The sequence below is a fragment of the Lichenostomus cassidix genome, chromosome 4 (assembly GCF_008360975.1).
Source record: "Lichenostomus cassidix isolate B80296 chromosome 4, HeHo_3.0, whole genome shotgun sequence".
In the NCBI taxonomy this organism is placed as follows: Eukaryota; Metazoa; Chordata; class Aves; order Passeriformes; family Meliphagidae; genus Lichenostomus; species Lichenostomus cassidix.
Genome location: NC_139484.1, coordinates 41,974,606 through 41,994,987, shown reverse-complemented (window position 1 = coordinate 41,994,987; position 20,382 = coordinate 41,974,606). Strand labels below are relative to the sequence as shown.

General features: G+C 37.3%; 1 protein-coding gene across 6 annotated transcripts in view; it reads right to left on the bottom strand.

Moving 5' to 3' along the window:
- The window catches only part of MTUS1 (microtubule associated scaffold protein 1), a 116,657-nt gene that overhangs the window by 59,539 nt on the left and 36,736 nt on the right, over window positions 1-20,382 (bottom strand). For all 6 annotated transcript variants that reach the window (XM_085058850.1, XM_085058851.1, XM_085058848.1 and 3 more), the window contains 5 exons: window positions 19,865-20,060; window positions 8,028-8,210; window positions 4,090-4,221; window positions 2,102-2,191; window positions 805-852 (listed from right to left, as the gene is read on the bottom strand). In XM_085058850.1, the coding sequence (XP_084914976.1) occupies window positions 805-852; window positions 2,102-2,191; window positions 4,090-4,221; window positions 8,028-8,210; window positions 19,865-20,060 (649 nt within the window). The remainder of the gene's footprint in view (window positions 1-804; window positions 853-2,101; window positions 2,192-4,089; window positions 4,222-8,027; window positions 8,211-19,864; window positions 20,061-20,382) is intronic.

Below are 20,382 nucleotides of genomic sequence, written 5' to 3'. Positions count from 1 at the left end.
AAAAAAGGCTTTTCAATGAGTAATTAATTACAAGTAGCTTTTAATTCAGCAAATACACACTGATGCTCAGGAAACTAACTTAGGCTGCCAACTCTCTTGAAAAGACCTGGAAACTGCTGCAAGTAGAAGCATCATCTGAAGATTTTTCAGTCTCTTGGCAGACAGAAATTAGCACCAGGTGTCCTGACTGGCGCAAACACCAAAAACAAACCCAATATGAAGTCCTTAAAACTCTGCCAGATTTTGAAACGCCATCTGCCACTTAATCAGCTGCAACTTCTCCCTCTGCCATGTGAGCAGACACACACATCAACATGCTCAGATAATTTTAACATCTTACACAAATGTAGTTTACAGCTCACACCAACAGGTTATCTACAGTGAACCTTCCAGAAAATGAAGGCTCTGCAGGATTCTTCTGTTTGTTTACATTTTTTTCAAAGCTGCAACACATGAGTTCATTCATTACTTACTTTGACTAAAAAAGCAAAAACTACACCCAAGTTTCATTTCCATACTTTTTTTTGTATACAGTTTAAACCTCCTAAAGTTTCACTGGAAACAGAGTGACAGATAGAACAGACTGCACAGTCTAAGATTTGGGTAGCCAGGAGACAAGAAGCAGACAAAACCCAGGAATGTGGGCTTTTTTCCATATTCCTTGAAACTAGAGTTAGAGATAGTTTACAGAATTATCCATTGCATATCTGTTCTTCCTAGAAGTGAACCAATTTACTAATAGAATGTAAAAACCTATTTTGAATTGCACCACAGAAAATATAAAAATGCATTCAGAAAACTCACCAGGACCCAAAGAAGTTAAGCTTTGGTGTATAATTCTTCCAGGAGTACCTTCAAAAAGGAAACCAACAAAAAAAATTATACTTCAAGACAGTAAGGGGGCAGTAGGGCTACCTTTCTTCAAGATTGTTTCTACACCAGCTCCTCAAACTTTGCAATTTCAGTTTCTTTCTTGTGATGCCTAATGGCATGTTTTTCAGAAAGATTTAGCATTTTAAGAAACTACTTGGAAACTGCAGGATGCATTCCCAGTTACAATTATTCCATTACAATTATTAGATTTCATTTAAGTGAGGTAGCACTGTTTTACTACACCCATTTATAGAGGACCATAAATAATAAAAAACTATAATCTATACTGGCATTATAGCAATTATTTTCCTCCTGTATGCTACAGTTACTTTAGTTTATTGCTTCTCTATGCAAATAACAACATTCTCAAATGTGTTAATGATAAATTTAGATATAAATGAAAGCACTGTGAAAGTTAATCCACCCTCACTGTATTAGTTAAAATTTATGTGAAAATTGACCTATGAACCTTATTATTTTGAAGGATATTGAATGAAAGCAATCTTTCAGACTGCTGGGTGTAAGTGCAAAAGTCACGTGCAGAAGTTCATAAAAATTCTTTTGACAACACCTTTCTGCATCCTTTAGGAATAGTGTGTGATCCTACAGAGCATGGGTTCCATCAGGAAAAAAGCTGCTTTGTACTGCCACTGTACTTGTTTCCCCTGCCTCAGCTTTGCACATAGAGCTTTGCTCCCAAAAGGGAAATCAGGGTCTCACAAAGCTTGTCCAAAGGTTCATATCTGTTCTATTGATTCACTTTGGCATAAGTGACTAATTTTAATTCAAAGTTAGAGAGAAAACAAATGTCTGATACAAAGCATAAAGTGGAGTAAATAACCTCAACAGCCAGAGCTGATCAGCATGCTCTCACAAGAATCTTGCTTAAATTAAACACAAACTTGGCAAAATCTATTCTACACTGTGTCTTACAAGCACACAACCTTATAAGCAGATGACAGAACATAATTTAACAGACATTATCCTGTATTTTTAGTCCATACAGGATACAAGTTTCATGCAGATAGTACTTGTCCCTAAATGAATGTCCCTAAAGCAAATACATAAGGAACAGAACTTTGCAGGGCCAGTTTCCAACATGGTGAACTGCAAAGAAAATGAGCCAACTATCTCAATTATTCTGAAGTCATAAAGAATAGTTGCTCCTTCTCAAGATAGAGAGATTCAAGAAAATGTGAAAAAACTGACTACCCAACAGGTAGTTTACCTCTAGTCTCGCTGACTTTCCTTGCTAAATTCAGTGGCCCAGATGGTTTTGGTGTGCACTGGTTCAGTGAAGCAGACCTGGTCTTGGCTCCTAAAAGTAAAAGCTTAGGTGAACTTTAAAGCAGAACTGTCAGCAATTAAAGACATATCTTACATATTTACAGTTAAGTACAAGATGCACGGATGTACTCAAGAACAAAAAGAGAAACCTTCTAGAACGTTTCAACTATATTTAAACTTAGCCTTATTTTACCTAAAAATCACCTTGGAAGAAATAAAAAGATAGTTTTAAAAAGCTTCTAATCAGGAGAAAATATTAGTAAAGATTTCATTTTAGCACTAAGATTGAGTTATTTAAGTCTCAAACAGCAGTAAATACAATGCAGCTAAGGAAACACTGGCAGAAAGAGATCTCCAGAGGCCAGAATCCAGACTACCACTCAGAGCAGGGTTACCAGTAAGACAAAATCAGTTGACCATGCGTTTGCTAGATGAGCCTTGCAAACCTCCAGGAGGGCAGCTCTATGTCCCCACTGGGCAAGGATGCATCTCCCACTCTACAATTTGCAAACACTTCCAATTGCCACATAACTGGTGCTACTGAGAAGAGTTTGGCACCACAACTTTTATAGCTGTCCTTTTCAAGTTATTCACTACACAAGCTCAACTCCCTCAGCCTCTCCTCACTGGACAGAGACCCCAAACATCTTCCTAAGCCTCCAATGGATCTTCCCAGTTTCAAAACAACCCTCTTGGTCTGGGAAGAACACAAAACATAACACAGTATTCCAGGTAACACTGATCTGAAGGGGAATACCAGCTTCCTTTGGCCACACTGCTCCTGCAGGTGCTGAAGGCACACTTCCAGGTCACTGAAGATGATGAGCTATGCATAGATGTGCTGCATGTGTTGGACCACAGCAGAAAGCATCAGCTTGTCAGAAAGCCGTATCATTCACGTTTGTTTCAAAGTGATTAAAACTGTGTGGCAAACTCTGTTTCTTTTCACTGTTTATTCTTTTAAGGCATGTCATTACAGAAAGACATTTGGCAGGCATCTTTTATTTATTCTCAATTATGTCACATACCAGCTTAAAATTTAAGTCTAAAGCAGGAGTACTGTATTTAATTAGGTTTATCCAATTACAATAACCAGTTCATCACAAAGATGGTCAGAAACAAGCTGATTACAGCTAGGACTTAGGACAGAGACACAGCAAGCTTATTTATCTGCTCCCATTATGTCTTTAATTTTCCTCAGAGAATGAGTTGTCAAGTGGTGTTTTTGGCTTGAGTGGAAGAACAACTGTGGGCAAATCAAGAGGTCCTAGCTCAAACAGAAATAGAAGCCTGAGCAATGTTTAATACAAAGCCAGGAAGTACATTTAATGTTTCTTTTAGCAAAAGATGATGAAACACAATTAATTGTCTTGTCTCCATTAAAGCTTCCAATTCAGCCAGTAAGAAGAATATCAAGAAAAAGCAGCATGAAAAGCTACGTTTCTGTGACTCTTCCCTTGGAAAGATGGAACAAGGTCACTGATCTACAGAAGAAGACACATCTAATAATACCTTATTCAAAAATATATCCCCCTCCCCCAAGGCCCTTTCAGTCCTGAAAGGGGTGAAGATAATACAAAGTCTGCATAAGGACAAGAACAACCATACGCTCAGGATAAATTCAGGGTATGTCTATTCTGAAGATCACCAGCAGTGACAAAGTCTGTGCCTGAACTTTCTGAAGAAAAAAAAGTCTTCTTAAAACCATGCAAACCCCATGTGGTGACTTCTGTCACGTACCAAGGTGCATTTACTCCCTGTACCATGCAAACCTGAGCCTTACCACAGTGCAGACCTCTTCATTTCCCTGAAATACTCCCATTAATTACAACAATACAAAGAATATTTCAGCCTTCCTATGAAGTCTAAAACACTTGAAGCACCAATGATGTGATTTTACCTCCTCTGTGTACGAACAGACTCATATACCTTTTGGAGTTGACCTCAATGAGTGCAGTCTAGGTCTTGGTAATGCTTTCAAAGGGACAGATCCTGAAGTGCCATTCTGACAGGCTGGTTTTGAAGGCCATTCTGCATTCCTGATGACTGGGGCACTTGTAGCTGCACAAAAAAAATCACAAAGAATTTGCTCTAGGCATATACAGTTTAGGGAACATTAAATCATAAGCCAAGTCTGTTTTACTAGAGAGTAAAGGACCTTGAAAGAGGTTTGAGTTTATGGTCACAATGGAAATTTTTCCTTGAAAAACAAAAAACTGGGATTTTGGAAAAACATTGTTTCAGTTTTCCAGAAAAAACAAGAAAGCATTTCTAAACTAAGTACAGATTGAGTAGACTTTGGTTTGGGCACTAAAAAATGATGTATACTAACACATTAAAGAGTAAGAAATTCAGACAACATTTACCAGAGAAAAGCAAAAATTAAGTCACTGTGGAATTGTTTGTCACAGGGCTGCTTTTCTCTCCAGTCATTAAAAATAACCCAAACAAACAGGAGAAGGGGAAGCTTTTGTCATATATTACCAGTTTTGCCTCAGATTAGTATTTTAATGAGACTGGCTTTTTTTAAAGGCAAGGTGAACTACATGTCTAATATTGTTAATCAAAAGATGGAACATGTAGTCTTGAGATTATTTCAGTGTCTTTAAACAGACTAGCATAATCCATGTAAATTAACTACTTCAAAAAGATGCTTTTTGGCCACTAAATATTTTCAGCCACAGGAAGAGGTTTCCCTTTAAGAAACACATGCAACTGAAGCCATCCTATTCTTTTCTTAAGAAAAGGAAGTTGGAGCCTCTCTAAATGCACAAAAGCTAAATATTTGCAAAATAATCTATACATGAGAAACAATTTGTATAACACATCAGAAACACAGTTATTCGGTAGGAATCTGACCCTGATCAACATCAGATAATTAAAACCAATTTGTTTTAGTAAAGCACAAGGCATGAAGCAGTCCTTAACTTTTTTTTGTAAATCACTAAATTAAGGATGTTTGCTCAGAACAACTGCTTACAAACTAGTGTGCTACTTCCTTCTAAACCAACAGCACACCACAGAAGTAATGCTTTGGGTAAGCGAACAGCCTTCTGATGCAGGACTAGTTAGGGCACTGTTCTGTCCTATTAAAAGCTCTGGAGCCAGCTAACCAGGCTGTGTGCAGGGAAAAAAAAAAAAAAAACCACCAAAATCCCTCAAATTTACAGAGTTTGATCACTTTAGGGTTCAAAGCTGTTTATTCATAGAATTTGGATCAGCTACTGCAATCCTGAATAAACACATGAACAGTTGATCAGTACGAACTGAACTTGGCCCCGAAAAGATCTGAAGAGTTTTAAAACTCAAGTTGATTAGAAAAATTTTAATGAAGTACTGACTGTACAAAAATGCAGATCTAGGTCAACTGCTAGGATCAGCTTTTTAACTTCTGAAAGACTATTTACTACATGTAATTATTCTAATGCAATTAAAATTTGGATTCTTGTTCTTAACCTTAGAATTCAAACACTTCAGTATGTTCAAAGGATAGTATACCCAGCCCAGCACTAAAACTGAGATTACTGTTAAAAAAATCTGGTTGTCAATGCTCAAACTCACTGTTTGCATGCAAAATATGCTTTTAGAAAAAACAGCATTTCAAACCTCATGGTTTCTGAACTTCTCAAATACGAAGTCATTTTAGAGAAAAGAATCATAAAGTTCAAGTGCTTATTACACAAAAAAACCCCAAACCCTAAGGCTGTCACATGGAATTATCAATCCAAGGACATCCTGTAACAAAGGGCTGAGCTGACACAGCAGGAGAAATGCTCTCTTGTCATTTTTTTTTTTTCTCTGCTAACACAAGACGAATTCCAAACAAGCCAAGCACCTTTTTGATTTAATATTGTTGACAGGATCACAATAGTTTGTCATAAATTTCATGACACACATAGCATAAGCCTCCCATTCTGATCTTTGTGTGTCCCACCAATCTAATAAAAACACTTTAGGTTTATAATTTTTTTCCTGACATAATGTTTTCCTGACATTATTGCATAGTAGACTAAATGAAAGAATAAAAAGATAAGAACAAGAACAGCACTGTGCTCAGTATTAGAGCACAAAGTAAATTCCTTAGTTCTTTCCAATTTGATTCAAAGTCATAACAATTTCACTAACATATGAATTACACATAATCTAAAATCATTATACTCACAAAACCTTACTATTAGACATAAATAATTCTCATCAAGTGTAAAAAATTCTCTAAAGAAAAATAATCTCACAGAAAATGAGCAGATCAAAACATTGCATATATTTACCAACCTCTACAGAACAAAATACATGCTTTAAAATAGAAATAAAAAGGAATACAACCTACTTCTTTTCCCAGTAAACGTGGCTAACAAAGGAACAATACAAAAGCTGTAAGACCCCACTACCAGCAATGTCAGTAAGGTAATATCATAGTGGCTTCCTGAGTCAGTCGGTGGTGTTAGTGTAGAATTGATGAAAATAATAGGAGAAAAATTAGTTTCTGTGCAACTGCGGAGTCCTCCTGGTATAGTCATTTAAAAAAGATCTAAGCAAGCTTAAAGTCTACGAGACTGCAGCCATGTTCAACCTCTCATACTGCTCTTGCTTGGTCTTCGTGAATCGGAGTGGAAAAAATTGTAAGCTTGACGGCAGTGGACAAAAGAGATTACAGCAGCTAGCAAATCAGGCTAAATAAGGAGTCATCTGTTTGGATACTTAATCTGAATACACTCCTTTGTTATGAAGCGATGACCCTTTCCTTTGTTACACAAGGGAGCAAAATGAAGAGAGCACAAAGCTGCTTAGCAATTCCAGATACTGTCCTAAACCTGAACAGCAAAAGTCAACATGGCTGTCACAGTATCAGAGCCGATCTCACTACAGAGCAACATGCACATGCATATTTAATTACACATATTCCTTTGAGGAATATGTTAGGTTTTAGTTTAATGAAGGCACTACGTGGCAGGGGGTGGGGGGGGTGGGTTGAAGAGCACAAGAAAATGTAGTTACGTATGTATGCATATGCGCATACATAAACCACAGACATATGTTAAATCATAGTTTTCTTTTTCAGTCCATTGAAGACAGATTTAAGTGACATCTGGCACAAAGAAAAGGCCTTTGCCCCATCTTCAAGATACAAGAGACGATATGATAGTAACAGAATATTTGAATGTACTTATTTGAATTTGCATAGCTGGGAATACTAATACATGTGATAGTTGTATGTTATTTCCTTCACATTTTTCCCCCTCAGAACTCTTAAGAACTGCTGTAGAACTTCAAAACAAAGAAGGTCCTGTTATTTTTTTCCCTAATTTTAATCAAGATGGATTCAGTTACACCATACACCAATGCTTACGGCTACCTTAGAAATTACAGAAGTCTACCCATGTAAAGACTTCTCTCCTAAAACAAGTTTCACTTAGCCTGCCTGTAACTTCATCTACCTATTTTGTCCTAAAACTCTGAAAGCAGGTATAAACCAGTTCAAGAAAACATTTATCATCAAAAACCTGTAACATGCTGTTCCAAATATTATGACAAGTAAACCATTCTGTTCATACTTATTAGGCTACATGTAAACACTAGGAAATTCTTGCTCAGGAAGACATGCTGGTTATGTAATGCTACAGGATGGAAGAGAAGTTGTACCAAAATCTCTACTCATCAAAGCTCCTTCAGGCAGTATGTCTCAAAAAGGAAAGCTCTAAGTAAAGAGGCTAATAAATAATAAATAATACTAATAACTGATAATTAATAAAAAATGAATTAACATAGGTATTTTTCAGACAGGACTCCCTTCCAAGAGGATTTTTTCCAACAAGCAATTGATGTTGGTTATCAATCAGTTAAAACCCATAACCTTCACATATACTTACAATTAGTGCTGAAAAGACTTTGCTCACTCTGAGCACTGCTAGCTGATGAGAGGCTAGGTGTTCTCTCAAGCACTGATCTTTTGACAGGCACTTTGGATTTGGCAAGGGATTTACCAGAGCTAGTCCATGAGGTTGGCGAATTTTTCACTGAGGCATGCTTCTCTCCTGGCAAAGATCCTACACCTGTCAAGTAGGGGAGAAAGACGAGGGAGAAAGAAGAACAAAAGGCACAGGAAAGAAACTGAAACAATTGCTTCTTTTACAGATACATCTACAAATAAAAATATTTACACAATAAAAACGCATATAAAATTACTTAATCTACTTCCTATTAACATGGTAAGAAGTGGTGTAAATGCAGAAAAACAGTTCCAAAGATTTAAAGCCCCAAAAACAAGTCAAGAGCTTTAGGGACTGGCCTTCAAGGCAGACATCTGTGCACAAAATAAGTCTTTTTTGCATTCTCCTACCTCACTTTATGGTTTGCTGAACTGGCAATCCCAAAAAAATGTAACCTCCATTTCGAATACAGTCCAAGAAAGGATACTTCTGTTTGTTCCTCCCCAAATCACAGATTCACAACCCTTCTCCCCTTTGACAGAACACTCTAAAAGATAATATCCTTTCAAGGAATAAGAGCACAAGAGCATCAAATTGCTTTGTACTCATATACTGAAAACAAATTCTGCACAACTAGTTTAACAGCACTTCAAAACCAAACATTTTTAAGTCCTGTTTGCACCTGAGCTGGTTGAATGCAAACACTCAACAGCTAAGGTTAATCAAATAGGAAAAGCACCTATACAGGAGACAGGTGTAAAAGGAGCCCACTCTTGCACTACCAACAAAGCAAATACACAAGAAAATTTGAGTTCAGTCAAATTAAACTTTTAGTTTATTTCTGAGAAGTGTGCACCTAAATTAAAATTTCAATGGCCCATATAAGTTAGACTTCTCTTGCCAGCTCTGACTTGACTCCTGTCAGCTCCAATATCAAGATCTCAATAGAGCCTTCTCAATACAGATAAGAGGTTTTCATTTCTGTACAAAAACAGATATGGAAGACAGACTTTTTTAAAAGTATTTTGTTATTTATTATAAAAAAATTATCTAAAATATCTTAATTTTTTATGTCACTGCCATTTTCAAGTCTGTCAGACAGTTTACCAGAAAAGAGACAACTACAGTGTCTCAGATTGGACTTCGAACAATCAAATTTCTATTTAAAGAGAATACTTTTCCCTTTATTCTTGTCATTATAAACCACATTTCAACTTTACTTAAGCTAAAAGACTGCTGAAATATGACAACATTAGCTAGTAATTTCACCTAAAGCAGCAATAGTTTTACTACAGAATTTCAACTCTTAACAAACAAGAAGCCTTCAATTTGCACCAAACCCAAGAAAGCATGACATAAAGGGGATTGCACTGAAGTTTACACAAGAAAAACATGCCCAATGTCTGCCTTTCAACAGTAGGTGGTGTGACAGGATTAGATAACTTGTCTTAAAACATCTTGTATCAAGTAAGCAAAACCAGGAACAGTGCTGGTAAAGGAAGGTATTTCCAAGCTACTTCCCTCAGTTCAGATCAATTCAGTAACAAAAGAGAAACCTTGCTTACAACACATACTAAACCTGCATTAGCATATTATATAGTATTGGCCACAGAATATACCACTCAAGCTTCAATGTGTAATTAAACAAGCTTTGCATCAGATCTCTCTTCAGAGGTGCACTTTTACTATGTTTGACATTACTGTGCAGAATTCTGATTCTGTATATAGCTTTACTGTAGCCTGGTATTAAATCCGTGAGACAAAATGATAAGCCATATTTCAGAATTTTTTGTAAGTTACTGAAAGGGACAGTTGAATATATTGAACATGTTAAGAGCATACAAGCTTTGTTGTGCTGTGAGAACACCACAAACCACAAATTCACACTTATTAAAAACACATCCGAAACAGCACTCCAGACAACTTAGCAGAAAAAATTTATGTGTTTGACCAAAAATGTTTCTGTCACATTTGCACATCTGTCACAGAACAAACCTGACAGTTTTACAAAACTTTCCACATTGTTTTCTAAAATCTTGTTTCATTAATGGGTCAACACGCAGGAAAATAATTGATCTAGACCAGTCGGAAATTCCTTTTCTAAATAGCCTCTCAGCAAAACAAGGTACAACACCCAAACAACTCCCCCAAAAAACAAACAGAAAAAAGTCACGCTGTACAAACACTGTGTGCTATGTTTGTATGACTTACTGAGTTAAAGTTCTACACTACAAAAGGCAACTAGAGGAACAAATGCATTTTATCAGCTGTAATTGATTACCTAAAGATGAGGGTAATATGTTTGATTGCTATTGTGCTGGACTTGTTCATCCAGTCCAAAACATACAGGAGCAAAATCCTGTTTTCTTCATAGTGATTTGCAGTCAAGAGGGGTCAAAGTAAGCATGTGAAAATCTCAGTTTGTCTAGTACAGCATGTCTCTATACATGATTTGCAGCAAGCCCAACTTCTCTGCAGTGGCTGGAGTGTAGCAGTGCCCTGAACTCAAACCCATCCAGTGACACAGCAAGCTCTAGGATGTCCAGTTTCAAAAGCAGGTCAAGAAACTTTTCTCCTAGTTCTTTTGCTGCTTTTTACTTTCCTATAATGCTTCTATTAAAGTAATCATTCAGCACTCATACATTTTTCAAAAAATCTTGAGGGAGAATTTCTTTTAAGTCATGATGCAAGATCATTAAGCAACTACTCTAGGTATTGCTTCAACTAACGGTTTTAAAGGCTCTTTTTGTAAGTACCATTCCCTAAGAAAGGCATAACATAGAATTAAATGCAAATGTTTTGCAGACAGAAGCAGGAAGATATGGTATACAAACAAAAATATTGGAAACTAGCATAAAAGCAGGATATTTTGTCAACCATTATAATAAAGACAACAAGCAATAGCATCAAAGTAACAGGCTTTGATCAGTTATTTAATCTAGTCACTGAAGTGGGATACCAGAAATACCACATTCCTCTACAGTGAACTAATGAGTTGGCAATTCTTTAGAAAAAAAGTCTTCATGCAACAATCATGTTACTTCAACTATGTTAAAGTATCTCTTATATTGGAATGGAAATAAGCAAAGAACAAAGCTCATTCTTCCAGAAGCTCTGAAGTCAGCTTTCATATCCTTACCCAAATAATCATCCTTTCATATCTACCCTTCACAGGTGGTTATTGTCAAGAAAAAGTTAAGGCTTCCTTTAAATAGCACTGGAGCTTAAAAAACCTCAAATTGACAGAATGTTTACACCAGGCTGATTGTAAAGTCAAATATGTATTCACAAATTCTGAAATTTCACGGCCACCATCTCAAAACACATCAACACACTTTACATCTAGAACTGAACACTGAGCAACTGGCATTCATGGAGCTACATGGCACCTGGAAATGAATGGTTGAAAGCCTTTTCCAAACACAAGCTTTGGGCACACTAAGTGCAAAAGGAGTTTTTTGAAGAATGCTTTTTGTTGTGGCCGCTTTTGTTCAAACCTAAGCTAACACTAATAGTTGGTTTGACCTTTCATTGCCTAATCTCTTGACAATGTTGAATTTTGGATTTTTGCTTTACGCATTTCTGGTTTTCCCTGTGAGTTTAAAAATCCAAAGGGCTCTGTTTTAAAAATGCTAAACTTCTTAGCTGGTGAAAGAGCCCAGTCTAAGCCTACAGTACAAGGTCTTGATAAAGCACAGGGAGCCAACCTTCATGAAAACATGCTATTTTTTGGCATCTATTGAAAAGAGCAAGTAAATAATGGAAAGACAAACTGGACTTTGGTATTGTTTCCAGCAGACCAATCTTAACATAGCTGTAAGAGTGCTTATGGTTGCCATTTTTAACAGTGTAGAGCAGTAGCAACACTGAGAGGTTTCTGGTGGCTGCAAACTCCCCGGTTTGCCTGATTAGCCATTCAGCATTATTAACTATACTATCTATTATGCTATACATGTATCAGTGTTCCTTCAAGGAACAAAGAGTGGTTACAGTATGTTTCATAATTCTAAGGTAATGTCTTTCTAATTACCTCTCCCTTTTAAAGTCTCAAATTGTTACCAAAATTACCAAAAAGGCAGGACACAGTTACATTATATTGCTATGAATGCTCAAATGTTTAACACAAACAGGGACAAAACCAGGGAATGTCAAGTTACTTCTGGGTCTAGAAATATTTATAAGAGAGAAATTTACTTGTTTAGAGGATAACAGCTGGTCAGACAACAGTTTATATAATAAGGCAAGACTCAATTCTCCACTGATACAGACTTAGAGCATTTTTCACATTCCCCTATAATCCTTAGACAGGTAGCAAGGAACCAGCACTAAGCTAGCGCCAAAAATATAACTGGGGTGTCAGGTAGGTGTTCATGTGTTCTTCTTCTTGCAACTAAACATTCTCGGACTAAAACTGGAGAACAGGTCATCACTACTACAGAGCATTTATGAGCAGTTACCAATAACAAAAACAATCCTTTTTCTTCTCTCAAATGATCCTACAATCAGAAGAGTGACTGGGGTGTTTTCATTTAGGGGAAGAGAGAAGAAGAGTAGTGTCTCGTGTATGCCTAGTGTTCAGTTTCACTCTTCCCCCTTCCTGTCTGGTACAGCTTTAAAATGTGGCAGATTTCCTCCAAGTCAAACCCTTCCACAATCACAGACTTCTTCCTTCCTCCTCATCCCTTCAACCCTTTGCACTGTGACCTCTCCAGCACCTAGAAACAGCCCTTCTCTTCCCTGGCCTCAAGTCTGAGCTCACACCCCCTCTCTCACCACCTGTCTGCCCATAATGCCTGCTGGATTTTGTCAGTTTTACTTTTTCCTTTTGTTGACTGAACTAGAGCAGGCCCATGAGACGCCATGTCTTCATAGTCATGCTGCCACCTCCTATGATCCCAGGGAAAGCCTGTCCCTGGAGAGCAGGTAGTTTTACATCAGCTTCCCAGGCACAGTGGTGGCAAAGCTTGCCCACTCTGGAGACTGTCACAAACTGCATGCTGACTTAATCCAATCCCAACCACTGGCTTTAACACAGCTATTGTAAAGTTCTGTCTGTTTAGGAGTACTGGGCACAAGAAGTCAAATGAATGTACTGCAAGGTAAACAGACATAAGAAAACCACTAACCCCACCCAATCATGTTTTTCATAATTGTCCAGCTCTCTATACCACACAGCCTTCATGTCAGGCACTGAAATGTGCTTGATTTAGATTGCAGTTTTTAAACTCATATTATCTACAAATCGTTTAAGTTTTCTGTTGTGGGAGTTCACGTGTTCCTTGAATGAAAGAGGAAGCTCACTACAGCAAAACAAATACAAATTTCTTCTGGAAGTCAATTATGCGTATTTCCCTCCTCCTTTATCTCTCCACCCTGAGAGAATTCAGAACTAACCAGTACAGGTAAAGAGTTATTTGAAGATTCACCAGCATGTCCTTGCAAGTAAATGACTAGGTACGAAGAAATTCCCCTGCAGGGAAGTAGTGCACACCTCTCTCCTAAAGGAGAATATTCTTATAGATACATCCACATTTCTGACAGCGTCAATATGCTGACTGTTAGAATCAGTCTCTGCAAGTACAATCACGCTTTTTGGTACAGGTACAACATATTAAAACTTCAATGGGGCTAGCCATGAAATTGCTTGTAAAAAGTCTGGGAACATATGTGAACAATTTCTTTCCTTGAGTATGGTCTCTGATGCCATCTTAAACAAAGCTGACAGGACGAAATGCCCTCTTCTGGAAGCCAGCAGATTATCTGAATTACCCATAAACTCAAATATTTCCAACTCACTCCTCCTTTTCTTCCCCATCCCCTCAAACCTCAGAGAACCACATCCAAATCATTCACAATAGTGATAAATCAACCAACTTGCTTTAAAATAATTCATTGCAACTAATTTCATATTACCTCACAAACAAAAACCCTTTCACATTTACTCATTTCTCATGGTCAACTTGAGTTCTAAAGATAAATAGGAAGTTTTCTATTGCAAAATATGTTTTTATGATGAACCCTAAGTAAGGCTTGCAAAAACAAGAGTGGCACCTATAACACAGGAAGAGCTCCTCATTAATGAAAAGTAACAAAAGACATCTGGTGTCAAAGTTATGGTCAGTCTTTCTGCTAGTGTATGTGGTTAAGGCTAAAAGCAAATTGACAAAACTACATTCAGATTACATCATTTTAGGGCTCCTTTCTGGCTTCAAATTGTGAATTGACCATTTTGCAGCTGAACAACCAACACCTGAGGCAGAGGTTTAGCAGTCAGTTTTGGCACAAGTAAATATACTGCTCCAGGCAGCTTCCACCAAACCATTTGTGTTGAGGATGTCCAGGAAGTGAGGGCAAAGTAGACTGCAAACATTACCAGGCAAGTCCAACTCAAGCAATTGGAGGAACAATAAACAGCAAAATTCCCACAACTAACAATATTTTCTAAACTCTCACTAACTTATCAACTGAACAAAAGTCCTTCTGGCTACACTAATTTTTTTCCCAGTTTAGAGAACTGGTTATGAGATACAGTCAGTATGCAGTGGAGAGGTATGGATGAGGACAACCAAAGAAGGATGAAGGACATGCTTTGCGTCATACTATGGACTACAGATTTTATGCCCAGTGGAGACTCATGTATTAGTTTCCTCCTTCCTACACTGCTGAAGGGGAATAAGCAAGTTTTAAGTTCACTTTTAACACAGACTTTAATTTGTACAGATGTACTAAAAAGAAAAGGAGATTGAAACCAAGTAATCTGGACTAAGATGACCTTGGGTAAATTAGTGTATGAGGAACCTGCTTCTAGGATCCATAAAAGAAACTGGTTGCTCTGTAAAATAAAAAAGACTGGCTGAAACTAAATTTTAAGCCTTATTTGCAGAAATTAGTGCATTCCAGACCTGTTTATGAGAAAGTATATTGGCACTTTTACAAGTAACTGTCTATTCTAGGATTTTGAGTAAAGACCTGACTCTTTCAGTCCAGAGAACCTGGAAGTTATGTTTGCCTTCTAAAGTATTTTGTTTCCTCTTGGCAGCATGTCAATCCAGCTTTAAAGAGTCATGTGGTAGATAACCGGAATGGTACAAGCTGAAAAATTATTTGGAGTAACTATATTTGGGTTGGCTCCTGGTTCAGTGTCAGAACAGAGACTCAAGGACTGCGAACGCTTAGTGGAACTAAATTGTTTTAGTCCTGCTTCACTAATATTGGGAAAGGCTATACCATAAAGTCCTGAATTACCAAGTTTATGTATGTTTCCAGCTGTATGAAAACTGATTGAAACCATTCAGTTTCAGTTTTCCATCTGAGAAGCCGTTCTTTGTGCAATAAACAGCAATAACACTCAATAAAAAACTGAGTCTTAATCTGTCACTGCCTGGTTTTAACTTTTGAAACTTCTCTCAATCACATATTTAAGTGTAAGATCAAGCCAAAATTCAACTTCAGGAATTTAGAAATTATGAACTAAAAAGAAAATCAGTATTTCAAAGTATCACTAAACCTGCATACACATATTTGCTACAGCATATAGGGAATTCTTTTCCCCATGCTTCTGGTAGTTGCAGAACACAGGAAAAGTCCTTCACTATGATCAACTTTTCATAAGGGAAAGGTCTCACTTGTCCAAAATAATCCTAAAGAATTCATACTCTCAAACTTCTCTGCACCCAAACCTTCATTACTCTTGTTAAATGCGACAAGAAGACCCTCAAGAGAAAAGGGAGTGACCACCGGATTAGATTCAAGGAAATGGTAAGTAAAGCACAGGGCCATAACTCTGCTGAAGGGATACCAGTGATTTAAATCAGAGACAAAAGAGTACCTAAAATGTCAAAAAACCCCCACCAGATAGCAAGAGACATTTTTGTTACACAGATGATTCACATGGTTTCCATTGATTTCTGCAAATCTTTAACAGTAAGCAGAAGAATAGTATTATTGATACTTTCACATTCACAAAGAGTTTCAATTACTTATAAGGCTTGATAGAACTCTCATCTTGACAGAGCTAAGACATCACAACAACGTGAAGTTTCTTAGAATGAAAAATAATTTAAAGTAATGGTGTAATTTTAAGACAGAAGTGGAGATGAAGCTGTAGCATATCAAAAGTCATATTTGCAGGTAAAGCTCCTTTACATATTTACAGATAGGTTGCAGTCAGCAGTAGGAAGTAAAAAAGGCATTGGTGGGCATACACATTTTTATATTTACTGTAAATCATTTATATTTCTATTTGATGCTGTTCAAACAATTTCCTGTGGCTCAAACTGTCACAGTGCTTCTGTTCAACTGAACAGGTGGTAATATACACTTGCCAGGGCAGGTTTGATAGTAGAAAATCTTGGAGTGATGTTCCATGGGAACACCAAAGCTCCTTGGCTTCTCCACTCCCCTTCAAGTGAGGCAAAGACATGACTCTTCCCAAACTGTAACACCTCAACTGTTATCAGGCTGTTACTCCACACTGGCTATGATACATCCAAATTAGAAGGCTCTGTGTGTTTTCTGAGAACAAAAACAACAGTTGCTTTGATTTTTAAACTGGTTCAAAGTCCTCTACAGGGCTCCATAATGATATATCTCTTTTCCAGTAAAAACGGGTAAGTCAAACATCTTACTCTGTGTCTCAAACTCTAATAAATGTTTTCACTGACAGAAGACAAACATAGCAAAAGACATACTGCCTGCTATCCAGTACTATAGAAATCTACACCACCACGGAAAAGTTACCTGTAGAGAATTAGGATTGTCTTAGAATGAGTGTGTCATCCTCTCTTATGAAGAAAAAAATTAACAGTTATGGAAATAATTGTGAGGCATCTAGCTTGCAACAAATCAGAAAATTTGGCCCAAAGTTGCAGAAATGGGGCTTTGTCCTTTTGCAAATCACTTCAGTACACTGGATCAAGGCTGGTTTGTCTTTTAGAGAACATGCATTGAATTTAGCAAAAACATCAAGTTCCAGCTAAGATTCACCAACACTGGTGAACAGTGCTCGGCAACCATTTTGAAATAAACAAACCCAGTAACTTCGAGGCTACCATGCTCTGCAAAGAATCTCACAAAAATGTGAGATTTTGAGATATGTGAGTATTTGAGATACAAGTTCTGCTCTCCTTCTGCTGTCTCCTGTTCAGGTGACAATCAGGAAATCTCCTGAGAAGAAATGCTTTCTATTGGGTTAGTGCATTACCACTGAAAACTTAGGTTTTGCAAGCAGAAAAAAAATTACCAAAGTCTCAGCTTCTGACAAGTTGCAAGGATCTTATAACTGGTGTTTTATACATGGCATTTTTTTCCTTTCATTTCATGGTTGTAGGGGAGTTCCCTGCTTCCCACTTGAACAGCCATTGTGTGAACACAATCCACTACTCACAAGCTCTTGGCTATTCCAGGAATAATACATACACTAGTACATTTTGGACAGAAGCACACTTCTGTCCCTCAACATACATGTGAGCGTTGACATAGAACTATACTGTCATTTCTCTTTTTCAGAGTATTTAATGGATTCAACTACACCAACTTCTCTTGTTGCCCAATGATACAAATGCTGTCAATAACTGGTTAAGAAATAGCTGCATATATGCTAGTACCTCAGGAAGAAACAAGTTCATTAGGATTTGGACATTTTTAAGACTCAGCTTGACAAAAGACTGAACAACCTAGTCTGAATTCAGTACTGACCCAATTACAGGCAGTGGGGGCTGGACTAGGTGACCTTCAGAAGTCCTTTCCTTTCTGGATTTAGGTAGTCTGTCTGTAGTCTGACAAAATCCTGACAGCAAACAACTGTACAGCTAGAGAATGATTTATCTGGGGGCTGAAGTTTAATACCAAAGTGTTCAAATGACTCCACTGGAAAAAATAGTTATTCCCTTTAGCTTAAATAGACAACCGGGTTTGGTTTACAAACTGCCACTTAGTCACAAAACGTGTACATACAGTTTTACTTCAAAAACATTTAAAACAGAAGGGGTAAGTAGCAGGAAGTATGGTTTTACCTGAAAGGTGTAGTCACATAATACTGTGGGGATTTAGTAGCAATCCCAAGTAACTCCTACTTTGCCCCATATCCCACCCCACATTTCTATTCTCTGATTTGCATCAGTACAAGGTTTACAAGGGAGCAAGGACACATTTAAAAATTCACTTAATAAGGGATGGGTAAGTTAACCTGATACAGCTGAATGAATCAAATCCTACTTTGTAGCACCACAACACTGCACAAGCAAGATGAAGGGTAACATGTGCGAGGAACAGTGAGCTAGGAGCAGGAGACTAGGGAAAGGGCATGGAGAAAACAAATTTCTTCCCATGTGCAGCATTAAAGTTCCAGTCTTATCAGATCACACCACAAGTTTGAAGTGTTGAAGTGCTGCTTCATGCTTTTAGTTTAAGCAGCCTTTTTTAAATAGAAAAAATTTGGAATATATTCTACTGATTACCATAACTTCAACATACAATGAATTAGTTAAGGAGTAACTTAAATAAGTTTATCTTAAAAAAAAAATCTGGGGAGTAAATGTTTTTATTTTCAACATCAAATGACTTCTGCTTCTTCTGAAAGTAGATCTAATTTTGTTAATTTTTTTTCTGAAGAGACAAAGTTAGTCCTATAACTCAGCTATGCTTACATTTATTTCTAGTGACAGTATCATAAATCTAATCTGGATTAATAACCTAAAGGAAAACTCTGTATCTATATCCATCTCACTTCTTCTAGGGCCGTAATTACAGACAGGAAGGCTCTAGGTTGGTATTTAGATGGGGGATGAGTTCTCCAAGAAACGGGCAGCTTACAGGTTGGTCTCTGGTTCACTGAGCAAGTGTCTCGCATTAGCAAGCCTCAAGCAGGAGAGCAGCCTATACCCACATTCTTTGAGGGACTCATCCCATAAAAGAATACAAATACAGATTTTATCACACTTCATCACCTGTATATAATTAAGGAGTATTTTTCATTGTTTTATAATCTTCGATTGAGTGTGTTAAAAAAAAAACAGGTTTTACTGGGTATAGCTGGGTGTGTACCTTCCAAATTACAGTGCACTGTAGTGTAGTCATTCACAGGCTACTTTTGCAACTAGTTAGGTTGTGACACTTAGTTAAAAACCCCCAGCACATAACCTACCAGCACATTTCTTAATCTCCATAATACAGTCACAGAATGTAGTTTCCAGTCATGAGATTTGAACAGCAACCTACAGACTAGATCAGAGATTCATCCCTGCCCTTGTTATTAATCTATCAGAGTTTAATCAGCAGCTCAAGCAGTAGCCTCACCTTCAATTATGTTCTCCCCTTTTGAGAAACTACAGAGCTGTACTAAAATTAGGTTGAACAAAATATATTACGTCCTGAAATAAGGGCTCATTCCCATTGGGACAGCATACAGTTGCTTATCAGAAGAGCATTGTACCTGAGCACTCTATTTTCTCCTCTTCTCTCTCAAGTAATTTGAGTTGTAATTTCAGAAAATACTGTTATATAACCAGATATAAATAATACTTAAATACTGATTTTTCTAATAGCATCACACCCTCCTAAACACATTCCTTACAAGATGAGATTTTACAACTATTAGTTGTAACCTGCCTTTTTTTTTGCCCCTATACTAGCAATTCACAATTTAGACAGAATTGTATTTAGCACTGAAATACAGCTCTGTACCACCCTCAATGTTGTGTCAGAAAGTATATTAAGTATGATACCATAATTTTAAGAAATTGATAAAGTAGTAATATTCCAGTGAAAAATTCTCTTACCAGAGCTTGATGACAGAAAAGCTTCTTTGTGTGAAGGCATTTTAGCAGTGCTGATGGTTTTATTTTCACATCCTCTCTTCAAGGTCAATACAGATGGCACCATTTTAACCTTGGGAGTTAATACACTTCGTAGTGTGATTGGGTCTTTCTTTGGTATGTTTTTCCCTTGTGTCATCCCATCTTTCACAGAAGGCATCTGTTTTAAGAAAGAAACAGAAACCAAAACACCAACAATACAACCCACACACCACCACTGTGTGAAACTAAAGATCTCCATTTGCATTTGTAATGGAATACTGACCACCCAAGTAGGGAATATGTTTAGTCAGTCTTTATCCCATTGTCTACATCTGAAGTTCAGAACCTCAAGAACCATCTCCTGAATGGCCTTCAGCAACACCAACCTACTAGTTTGAAGCTAATCACTAGTAATGACCAACACACTAAAAAGAGGTTACAGAGGTCATTTTACAAAGGAATTTCTTCCTCTTCCTCCCTAAACTCTAATTAAGTCACTC